Genomic DNA, 12,116 nt, shown 5'->3' with positions numbered 1-12,116 from the left:
CGCACGGGGAGAAACGTACAAAGTGTAATTATCCGAGGACCGCCTAATTCTCACTGTTGAAACCTCATCAGGGGTTGAAGTCGTAAAGGATAGGGAGGAGGATTGGGGAAAAGTTACCAATTAGTGGAGTGGCTGCCAAGCCCAGACGACTACTAATAGCGTCATGCCGCTCAACATATAAAAAGACGCATTCCACCCGCCGCCTCTCTCTCTCCTTGGTTTTTTTTTTACGTTTCTTTTTTTTACAGATCAAGTCGCCGTTATGGGCGCTAGCTGGTCGTCAGACCGCAATGAGGAGCCCTCATCCTCAGCTGCTGATCTAGAACAGCCCCCCGATCCACCCAGCCAGTCCAAATATCCTCGCTGTTGCGGGGATGCGGTCCCTTCGGTCTGTAGCGACCGCCCAGAGGACTTTTACGACGAGCTGTATGAACAGATGTACTTTGTGCAGCATATTAACCAAGACTGCATTGTGGCCTTTCAACAATGCGAGAAAGAAAATCCCCGTGTCGACCCCGAGGAGTGGTTTATCATTGCTGAGCGAATCCCCCGGGTATATGAATATCTGGCACATAGCACCAATACCCCGAATGTGGATGTAGACCAACCGATTGATCTTCACCCCCGCATCGTCAAGTGAGTAAACCCTCCTTTCCTGCTCGTCCCTTGCAATCACCGCTAGAACACCGCAATTCTGTGTGGTGGGAGTAGATATCTTGGCCGTCTCCCTGTGGGATATCTGCTGGAGAAGCTGGATCCCGGCCCACTGGGCGCTACGACTCTGCCACTTCTGACCACCTTTCCTGAGTCGCGCACGTCTTCCGATGACAAGGACTTCCCCGGTAATGGAGACAGAGAGCCCCTCCTCCTGCTCTACTACCGCTGGGCACTGCAATCGCTCGCCATGCTAGCCTTCCTGCATGAACACGGGGTCTACCTGATGGATTTCAGCTCGAGCACGATATGGATACGTGATGATCTCTCGATTGCACTATCAGGATTTGTGAACGCAACCATCCCGACAGATGAATGGCCCTACTCTCCCGACGGGACGAGATACGAAACAGAGATCTACTACCCAACCAATCCTGACAGTGGGCACCCCGAGCTCAGTCCGAAGATCGATCTCTCAGATTGGGCGACCTTTGTCTGGCAATTGATGCGAAAGGATGTGTCCAGTCATGGAGCGAAGAGGTGGGTGATGCCTACCGATCCATTGGATCCGACGGAGATGCCCGGGGAGATGAATGCATGGGAGTACCATAAGCAACGGCTGAAGGAGGGCAAGCTACAGCTTTTAGAAGATGAACGATTGGGTCCGATGCTGGTTATGGCCTGGAAGGGGGAATATGGAAATGCTCGGGAGATCCTGCAAGAGGTACGATCGTATCTCCAGCAGATTGGGGTTCGGATGGATGGAGAGGATGAGGTCCTTCTGGATGATGGGCGAAAGTGGGAGGATGTATTCACGGTAGTCCAGACAGATGGCGCCCGCTGGGGTCGGGAGATTAGATATAAATGATATCTATGGGTCCATCGCTCGAATACCAGCTGAACATTCTAACATTCATTCAAAGTTTATCATGGACCACTATCACCCTCTGAGACAGCCCTGGTAACAAAACTATCCGTAAGACCACGGCGCTCGAGTTCCCATCAACTCCTAGCAGGTGAAAACTGGTGGCTGCGGTGCGGTGCGCAACCGTGTTCCACAGATGCTTACTTCAAAAGCACTGTGATCGACCGGCCATCCACCTCTGACGGTCGTCCACTCTTAGCGGCAGTCCAATCTTGACTCAGTGCTCTGCTGGCCCCCCACAGCTTTCACATAGTTAGGTTGGTTGACGCTAGTCTAGACGTGTTGGCCCGTGAACACTAAGACTTTGGGTGGTGGGGATGAGCGTAAACTGGTCTACCCAATGCTTCTACTCAGAGTACGAGTTTTGAAAATCAAACCTGCGACCCGGGATCCGGTATTGACTGATACCCTTCCCTGGGGTTCCTACGGTACTTTTAAGCAGCTGCATTGCTGGCAACTCTCATGGTGGGTGGCCAAAATCAGTTCCTGCTTCCAGGATTCATTACATTTTCTGGCTAAGTTGCATTGAAGTACAGGAGATATAGTAGTCCTTAGGTTATATAGGGCTACAATCGTTCAATTTCTTGTACGTAGGCTACTCTCGCCATGCGTACCCGACCTTGAAATTCTGAATCCGACTGCACTCTTAACCTTCTATCTGTGGGGTACCAAGCTGATTATGATAGTGTCGAGGTAGGGAAGAACAGCCCAGCAACAGTGTCACTGACGTCGTTTCACTGCATACAATCGCCACTTAGTAGACATGATAACGTAGCCCCGGAAAGAGGGCGTACATGCCGTTGGTCGTTGGTCTGCCTTCTTTCAAGATCGATCATGCAATTCAACTTGGGAACTGGGGGAACTCATTTCCGCAGCCCGCTCCTTTTGTGACCCAACCAAAATCATCGACGGATGGCAAACATTCATGGCCACCATAGCCAGAAACATCAAGGTCGAATCGAAAACGTACATGAAGGCTTCATGGCTAATGAGATACCCATCATTGCCCTGCGCGTATTCGATCAAGCGGAAAATCGACCGTACAAGGATCAGAATGCTGGAGGCATACAACCCAACAAGGACGGTTTCCCACGTCCAAGAAGTTCTCTGAGACAAGCGACCCGCCAGTATTGTGACCTCATGCGTGGGATACTTGCGAATGCGGTAATGAAATAGCGCACAGGTGGTGATGAAGAAGCCGAAGAAAACTAGCTGGACACAGAGACCCGCAACTGTGATGTGTTCTCCCAGGTTGTAACTGCTGACAGTACCACTGGCCATAATGCCACCACCTGGAGGACAGAGATCTGTAAATACCCTAACATATAATAAACATCAACGCGCCATACATACCTGCTGCTTGCATGACAAAGGCAATCACATCCCCAGTGACGAAAATCATGGTCATCCACCTTACCGACACAATGCTCAGTTTCTCAGCGCGCAGAAAGGCTACCAACCTTCCCAGCACCATGTAGATTGACGCGGCGTAAAGCGGCGGAGCAAGGAGGATCAGGATAGTCTGCACGCTATATATCGGGACTGATTCTTTGTGGCTATGAGTCAAGACACGACACACGTAGCCGATGATCTGGACTGGTACGTTGATTAGGTCCATTTTCCGGCTATGAACTCTTCTAGACAGGTTTCGAAAGCTCCACTTACAGATGCCCCCGACCACAAACGCGATGAAATACCATGCTCGGGCGCGATTGAGCTGATAGATATGACATATAGTCGTGAGAAAGAACAGAGCCACAAACAGTGCAGCTGCAGCCGTTGATGGAGTGTATCTATAGAGCTTGAAGTCGATCTTATCATCACTGGCCATGATTGGTTTTTGCAGACTGAGGTGCAGTAGGAAAGATCTGGTTCTCTCCCTTCGCACAAATGACCTTGGTGTAAATGAATATTGAGAATAAACGCACGGTAGAATGAATCGTTTGTAGCTATGCTGTAGCGGAATTAGGACGACAGATGGGACTGAAGAGAAAGGAGGACAAATGTACCCTTCCACCAGGGGTAGTATATGTTGTGGGTAATCCAGCCATTTATCTTACTCCGAACAATTACTACTTACGATTACGATTACGACAACGAGACCTGCAGTCCACAGAGACCACATTTAGGCCACATGAATGGAGTATTGAGTGGAGCAATAGGCTTATCGGCTCGGGATAAGTCGAGAAAACTGGCTCCTACTGGAGTCAGTCTTGCCTTCGGTCCTATGATTGACTTTTCTCCTTGTCGATGTACCTATTTTAAAATGACCGGGGGTGTTGCCCAAACGACAGGCTTACGACGCACCAGTTCTACCTACTGTCACTCAGCCACACGTGGTTAGTCCTAGAGCCTTCATAGCTCGCTAGACTGGAATTGGATTGACTGTTCCTGGGACTCAGGAGGATCTCGCATCATAACAACCGGGACATTGGTTTGGTCCTTCCCTGTATAAAAAGATTTTATCCTAGATCATTTCATCTCAAATCTACCACCTCTCCACCGTTCAGTGCGTGCTCCCCTCAATTCATCTAGACCTTCCCCATTCTTTCTCTTGCTCTTTCCTCTCCTCCAAGGTTCATCGCATAAAACTGTTATGGCTACAGAACCCCCTAGTTTCAAGCTCTACAGATATGATCCGTCAGTTGGCGCAGCTGTTGCTTTTATCCTTCTGTTCATAGTCTCTTCCTGCATCCATACGTACCAGCTCGCGCGAACCAGGACATGGTTTTTTGTTCCATTCGTCCTTGGCGGATACTGTAAGTTCCCAATGGCCTGAAGCAAGCTTCTGCAGAAGCTCACCTAAGTCGTACGATCAGTTGAGTGGGTTGGTTACATAGGGGTAAGCTCATTTGGATATCTCCTTTTGAAGACAAGGCGAGCAGAAGCATCATTCTAATTACTGACCTCTTCCTCAGCGAGCTGTGTCGGGAACGCAAAGTCCGAATTGGACGGTCAAACCATATATTCAGCAAACCCTCCTGCTACTGATTGCGCCCACCTTATTTGCAGCAAGCATCTACATGGAACTGGGCCGCATAGTGGTGCTCACCGATGGGGAAAATTATTGTTGGATCAAGCGACGGTGGTTGACTAAAATTTTCCTTCTGGGCGACATTATCTCATTCTTGATGCAAGGCGCTGGTAAGGCAAACTATCCTTAATTTTGATCAAGAGACGTAACCTTGTTTTAGGGGGCGGTATCATGGCGAGTGGTAGTGCTAGCGCACTCTCCACTGGTGAGCACATAGTCATCGCAGGCTTGATTATACAATTGATTTTCTTCTCTCTGTTCGCCCTCACTAGCGTCAGGTTTCATGTTGCGATGAGGAGCGGGCCGTCGCAAAAAGTCGTTCATTCGCAGCCGCCATGGGAAAAGCACATCTATGCACTGTACGCCGGCAGCTTTCTCATCTTTATTCGTTCCCTATTTCGTCTTATTGAATACGCCCAAGGGAATGACGGCTATCTGGTGTCCCATGAAGGTTACATGTATGTTTTTGACGGCTTTTTGATGCTTCTGACTATGACTGTTTTTGCGTGGATACACCCGAGTGAAGTCAATGCGCTCCTAAACCCAGGGAAAAAAGGCATAAGTTGTGTCTTCTCTGTCTACTCCGTGGGTAGTAGATTACAGGGTTGAATGGAGGAACAGACTTGCCGTCCACTACCATCACCGTCCGTCCCAGAGTGAAATGCTGGTGCCCCATCGACTTATATCTCCTGATGTTCTGCCAAAGGCAAAAATTAGAACTGCTGATTGTGTGTTCGAACTATGAGACATACTAGAGTCTTAAACAAATAGCAGCAATTTACAAACTCGATCCTATCGATGTTGTTGTAATAAGCAGACTAATTTCATCTAAAACTAAGGGCAATTCCCTCCCCTTTTCACCCCATAACGCAGCATATCGCTCAGTGCATTGATCTTCGGAAGACCGAATGTGGGCCTTCAAGAAGTATATTTTAGCAGTGACCAATGCATAGTCTATACAAGGCGGCGTCAGCCGCCGCAACATTCAAACCATCTCGTGTGCAAACTTCTGACTCAGAGCCCACTGATATTGCAGTGGTGAGTAAGTTCGCTCTCCCGCCTGTGCTATATCCTTTGCCAACCACCCCAGGGCACTCTAGATCGACAGCACAAAAATAAACAAGGATGAGATAGCGTACTTGTGGATATCATGGTGTCCTTACAGATCATCCCACACAGAGGCATCTCTTGACGAGCCGATCCTCATTTCTCCCAGGCTCACGACAAGGCCACAGTGATAAGTGCATTCCGAACTCCAGTGCACCGCGGAAGGCCAACTCATCTGTCAGCGGCCTATATCCGGCCATAAACGAGGAAATCATAGCGGAGGCTGCAGTGACGGAATGAAAGTGCTTGAGGACATATAGTCCAGCGAACATTTGGCCAAGGCCAACAGCTACCAAACTGAGCTGTGAAAGTTCCCAGTCAATGACCCGGAGGTCCACCGGGCAGAATTCAGCTGAGACCGGTCCGTTTGAAAGTAAAATTCTTTGCGAAACTTAGCTGGTGAATGATGAAGCTTGTGTATCATGGAAGGCGCACTCACTTTTCAGCAGCCAAATTCACCATGTGTCAGTTGGTCTTCACTGGCTACCGCCTCTAGCTTCAGCCGCTTCTCTAACCGCTTAAAAATATCGATGCTGCCTTCGAATATAGCTGGATGCATAGTAATACTTTCCTATGCTATGTTTTATTTCAGCCATATTATGATTACCCCTTATCTTCCCGTGCAGCGAAAGCTGATCCAATGTAGCACTCCACTCGTGGAACCTTCTCATCCACCGTCCCAGCGATGCTCCGATTCTGAAGACGTCAGCCTCATCGGGCTCGTGGGCGCTGAGATAGGTCTGAAGCTGTGATGATTCAGAAGGTCAGAGAGGATCGCAGTGTGGGACTCAGCATGATATTCATAGAGAATCCGAGAGGCTGTGGTGACGTTTATGAACTTGGTCGCAGGAAGGCCTTTCATAGCCCTCAGCATGAGAGCTTCATAGTACTGGAATCGTAAGCAAGCATATGGATTTGCGTGAGGAGTACATACAATGCGTGTCACTGGTGACTTCCAGTGAATTGGAGGCAACATATGGCTCGGCATGTTTCACGATGACCTGGGCAGTTGGCGGAGTGGAGAGCGCTGATACAAGAATTCCACGGTAAACAAAATTTACATAGCCCCCGGAGAAAGGTATACGTTCAGTTCGGTGCATGCGTAGGGAGTGGACTCCAGAGAAGAGAGTATCTTAAAGGAGATTGCAGTGAAGAGAATTCTCATGACTTCAGCTTAGAAGCAAACAGTACCATAAGGATCCAGTCTGAGATGAGTCTGACTGCCGATTTTAATAGCTGGCCTAGCCGGTTGTTTGCTATAGGTTTCACCTCATCTCATCCAAACCATAACAAGCCCCAAATCAATGAAAATGAAAAATGGCATTAGGCCGTTAGGCGCACAACCCTCTTCCAAGAAATGTATACTATTCACTTCACAGCTGGAGGCCAATTACATATTATCATGTGGGCCCTGAAGTGGAGTGTGATTCAAGTTTCTAGGCAAAACCCTAGCAAGCTGGGCCGCTCACTTGCTGATAGTATTAATAAGCAAGCTTAAGTTCTGGCACTGCATAATATGACCAGTTACACAGAGTGGACTATGTCCACCTGTCCGTACCCGTTTCCGTGTTCGTAATCCTTTGGCCACTCCCCTCTTCCCCCATACCACTCATTCACTCTTGCCTCCCAAAGCCAAACAGCCCCGAGAAGCGTATCAGCTACTTCAGACCTTTCAACACATTCGGTCTAATATTATTTTCTGATTCCCCAATCTGTACAATAAATCATCTCTACAATTCCAGGTATGCCGACGCGAAGATCCCACAAGAAGTCCCGCAACGGTTGTGAGCAGTGTAAGAAAAGAAGGGTCAAGGTTGGGAAACCCTGCGCTTCCAGTTTCTGGTTCGCTTCGAGCCATCCCTAGAATCTGGGCTTGCGTGTATACTAATGCACCTATCAATCCAATTGTAGTGTAATGAACAGGACCCGTGCTCAAATTGTTCGGCGCGGGGTATGCATTGCAGCTATGAACGACGCTCTAGTCCGCTTTCTCGTGGATATGGATCAGATATCAGCATGTCCAACTCAGCTTCTGAAGTACGGGATGATCGTACCTGCCCAAACTCCGGCCCGTCATCCCTTCGTGAAGATGTCTATGGCTCTTTCTATCAGAAGATGACCAAGCTTGCCCTATCTTCAGAATGGACCGGCCGTGACCCCGAGTTGATGCACCATTATTCACTTTACACCTCCAGGTCTATTGCGCGGAGACTGGAGATGCAAGAAGTATGGCAGGTTGATATCCCTACGATCGCATACTCATACGAGTTCTTGATGCATGGAATCCTCGCCCTATCATCACTTCATATTGCCTATAGCTGTCCTGAAAAGTACAGCAGCTATCTCAAAAGCTCCAGATATCACATTACTCTCGCCTTACCCTCCTTCCGAAAGGCTCTTCTCTCGCCAACAGCTGAGAACTGTTGCGCTCTGTTTGCCTCTTCTAGTATAATCATGGTGTACACCTTCGCATCCCCTGCAGAACCAGACAGTCCTGGTATATCGGCGACACTAAACTCCGTCATAGAACTCTTTAAACTATGTCGAGGTATTATGGCACTGGAAAGCTTCATGGTTACGATCCAAAATAGCCCTCTTCGACCGCTCTTTCGGCAAGAATTTGCCGTCCCAATCTCTGTTGCGAAGTAAGTTTCTTGGTTAGGGTGTCCGTGCCTTGTCAGAACCCGTCTTCTCTGGCGTGGAACTGGGAGACTCCGCGTTCTATAATCCAGTCAAGTGAGATCCGGTGTGCTTTAGCTGATGGAACAATAGGGAGGAACCAAACAACCTATTCAGTGACATAGGGATCCAACTCCAACAACTTACGTACTTCGTTGAAGCGGAGGTCCCAGACCTCGAGCAGAGAACTGCATGCAGCCACGCATTGCACCAACTCGAATTCTCATTTAAATGTATCGAGAACGCTGAATTGCCCTTGGAGTGTGGAATGATCTACATATGGCCACTCTCCGTTAGAGAAGACTTTATATTTCTCTTAAAAGAAATGAATGTGGCAGCTCTTGTACTGATGGCCTACTACAGTGCCCAGCTGTGTGCGTTCAGAGACTATTGGTTTGTCGGGCAACGGGCACAAATGCTCTTTTCCGAAATCGCAGCTGCATTACCTGGACGGCTATCAACATGGCTGGACTGGCCGAAGAATGTCATATATCATGATCTTGGAATGTAGTCAACTCGTTGATGTCTTAGTAACAAGCAATAACGTTGCTTAATAATTTAACTGTTAGTAACTAGCAGTCAGCATCTCCTATTAATAATTAGATTCAATAGTTATCAGTCATGCAGCTATCATATTTATGCATCTGAACCACCTATAACCAACAGATTCCATGCGGCAAGACACCATACAGAGTCATAATATATTATATGAGGCAGATTTTAATTATTACTGCTCCTATCATGCTAGTTCATACCAGAAGCCAGATAGCCGCATTTATCATGCCAGACAAGAATTTACCCAATACTATATCGGCAGCCAGCAGCACCTGCAATACCAACGTCAGTGCATTGACTGCCCTTGATATAAGTCGATTAACAACCTCATTAGCCTCTGCACCCAGTAGCTTAGAGAAGCAAATGCGCTTTCTGTTCCAGCCGCTACAGGTGCCTAGCGAAGAATTTTGATTCGATATCTATAGGGTTGAATGAGTGGTGGTTGAATAATCATCTAAAGATGTGGTGATTGTCAGAGGTTGATGTATATATAACAGTATATGAACCACTATCACTTTCATACCAACCCATGACAGAAATGATTATTCCCTTATATCTCAGCAACGACTAGATATTTTGAATTGATATTTTATATTTAGATAGACTAGATACTAGGCTATCTAGAAGTATTAATATTTCTAGAGAAATCCTTGAAATTGGCAATTACTAAGTAAAATGGTGTAGGTTAGTTAAACCAAACTGATAAAACTATAAAAACTATAACTAATGGTTTTAACTGGATCTAAATTAGTTCCAACCTACCCAAACTGAAACTGAAGTGACTTCCTAGGCTAAGCACCGAACCCGCACCACTGCGAGTTCGGTGAGGGTCAGATTCGATCTTAGCGGTTCGGTTATGCAACTCTAAACATGGCAGAGTTTAAGATCTATGGCCTGACTGAAGTATAAGTCACGGCCACACAAGCGCGCCAAAGATTTGCTTGTCAATTGACGATTTGTGTCTGTTACTCACTGTATTGAAGCTCATGGTCCTGAGAATATGTGCGTCGGAAGCTATTGATTTATGAATATATGTCCATCGCATTAGCATCTAGCATCTTTTGTCAAGGTATCTTCTCTGACTCATTCTGCAGAGGATGTATCTCATGTAAACATGTGGAAATGACTGCCGAGGTTCTCTGTGACCCCACCAAGTAACTAACTATTGCAATAAATGAATAATCCTCCCCCAATGCAAATCCATGCGTCAATTTATTTTTTTCCTGTCTGTGGTGTTTCCATCCCTCAGATACAGATTTGATTTCATCCAAAAATGGCATTAAATATTTCAATGCCACCTTTTCCTGGCCCACAACTGCTGCTTGGCTCGCTACCTTTACTGGTGCTCTCAGAGTCAAGATCTCGGTCCCATGCTGGAACAATCCTTTTTAAAATGCTCTCCTCAGTAACCTTTCTTATTGGCCCACTTCTCACGAACACTACTGAATGGTCCCCATATCGCCTTTCGATTACAATCGGCCTTGTCTTCTCCCTTGCGGGAGACTTCTGCCTGCTCCCTTCCCGAAGCGAGTTTTACAATTCGCCCTCTTCAGAGCAGAGAAAACCAATTTCGACCTTCTTCCAGCTGGGGGTAGTCGCCTTCGCATTAGCCCATATCGCCTACATTGCTGCCTTCCTCCGAGACACCAAAGTCGTTTCATTAGGCACTCTTACAACCACATTCATGGCGACCATGCTCGTTGCGAGGTGGCTCGGTGTGATCTACCCACCTGAACAGTCCTCAGCTCGTAGCAACTTGCTCAATCTCACCATTGCTCCCGATATGAAGCCTCTGGTATTGGTATATGCCGTGATCATCAGCTCGATGTTCGCTGTTGCTCTGGCTACAAATCCAGTGACTCCAACCACAACCTGGCTGTCCCAACGCGGGTTAGGGGCTGGCATGTTTGTGGTTAGTGACGTCTTTGTTGCGAAAGATGCCTTTGGAAGATCGTCTGGTCCTGGGAAGCCGGGTTGGCTTAGGATTGCAGTGGGATATGGTCTGTACTTCTGGGGGCAGATGGTCATAGCAGGGACAGTAGAGACGACATAACTTCCAGCTTTCTTTCGAGCTACTTCGTTATCAATCAAGTAGCGGGTGACCAAAATGGCTTTATCGGAGGCATCCCAAGCAAATTGCTTCTATATGTTACTGTACAACTGAAGCCATCTTAGTTGGACTGGGTCGTCCCTTCATCTTCAGTCAATGCTACATGATTTTGCCCTGCAAAGCGGAATGTTCTTCGGATACCATACAAGATCACCAACCCGGATTTCCTCTCCTCTTCGTTGACGACCAGTGATAAACCTTTCAATTTTGTTCGTGTTCAAAAATTTCTCTTTGTAATCGCGGCTTCGCATGCTTGCGCTTGTGAAAGGCCAAGTGACAGTTTCTTATTTTGAAAAAAATCGTTGTAGGGCTAATATTATCGCCGCTGCATGCTGCTGTCATGGTCTAGATGTTTAGCCAGCTTCCTCGAAGATTTTTTTCACAGCAACAGACTTGTCCAGAGTAGTGCCAAACTTCCGTGAAAATTGACATTGTATCAATAGATATACCCAGGTAATGAGTCATTAATCAGGCCTCATTTCTGACAGAGCGTAATACATTACTTGCCAACTCTAGATAGTCTACTATGATTTGAGTATCTCAGCTGGCCCTTTCTTGGAATTAGTAGATATAGAAGCTTGTAAGGTAGGTAAGTAGCACTAAGTTCTCTCTTTAATCTAAAACTCTCTAGTAGTATACTAGCTTATACTTCACTAATGATATCTATACATGGCTATCCACAGAGAGAGAGATGCTACGAGGCTATCTATCCAATGCAGAACCTCTGAGATATTACATTCCTAACCAGCGGACTAGTGGCCAGGCTGTGGACTTGAGGCCATTTCCTCAACCGCTTCTGGAAAGCAGAGAGCAGTGGCCAAAGGTTCGGGTGTGTTTGCTTCGTCAACGAGGCTAGTTTCTCAAAACCCAAGCCATATGGCGTGTACACACCTCCCGAACTGAGGCTGGTTATCTAATGAGTAATAGATTAAATCAGTGTCCTCTCTTTTTTCCAAAGCAGCAGCCGAAGAGCACAACCAATAAATGGCCATAGCCAGTCTGTAATAGCCATCTACGCGGATGGCAGTGGATCAGTGCCAGAGGGAGAGCGC

General features: G+C 47.2%; 4 protein-coding genes across 4 annotated transcripts; 3 read left to right on the top strand and 1 right to left on the bottom strand.

Moving 5' to 3' along the window:
- Positions 1-262: 262 nt before the first annotated feature.
- Aud_005341 (uncharacterized protein) lies at positions 263-1,522 on the top strand (the record flags this gene model as incomplete). The annotated part of the gene is made up of 2 exons (XM_043290270.1): positions 263-636; positions 712-1,522. 2 exons carry the CDS (start codon positions 263-265, stop codon positions 1,520-1,522), a joined length of 1,185 nt encoding a protein of 394 aa, XP_043146205.1.
- Positions 1,523-2,401: 879 nt separating this feature from the next.
- Positions 2,402-3,410, bottom strand: Aud_005340 (RTA1 domain-containing protein; the record flags this gene model as incomplete). The annotated part of the gene is made up of 3 exons (XM_043290269.1): positions 2,402-2,871; positions 2,933-3,175; positions 3,245-3,410. 3 exons carry the CDS (start codon positions 3,408-3,410, stop codon positions 2,402-2,404), a joined length of 879 nt encoding a protein of 292 aa, XP_043146204.1.
- Positions 3,411-7,736: 4,326 nt separating this feature from the next.
- On the top strand, positions 7,737-8,369 carry Aud_005339 (uncharacterized protein; the record flags this gene model as incomplete). Its single annotated transcript, XM_043290268.1, has 1 exon — positions 7,737-8,369. The coding sequence occupies one exon, from the start codon at positions 7,737-7,739 to the stop codon at positions 8,367-8,369; it is 633 nt and encodes a 210-aa protein (XP_043146203.1).
- Positions 8,370-10,227: 1,858 nt separating this feature from the next.
- Aud_005338 (lysoplasmalogenase) lies at positions 10,228-11,007 on the top strand (the record flags this gene model as incomplete). Its single annotated transcript, XM_043290267.1, has 1 exon — positions 10,228-11,007. One exon carries the CDS (start codon positions 10,228-10,230, stop codon positions 11,005-11,007), a length of 780 nt encoding a protein of 259 aa, XP_043146202.1.
- Positions 11,008-12,116: the final 1,109 nt, after the last annotated feature.

Source organism: Aspergillus udagawae, assembly GCF_001078395.1.
Source record: "Aspergillus udagawae IFM 46973 DNA, scaffold_3, whole genome shotgun sequence".
Taxonomy (NCBI): Eukaryota; Fungi; Ascomycota; class Eurotiomycetes; order Eurotiales; family Aspergillaceae; genus Aspergillus; species Aspergillus udagawae.
The sequence above is the reverse complement of the archived record's forward strand: the minus strand, read 5'-3'. Positions and strand labels throughout refer to the sequence as shown.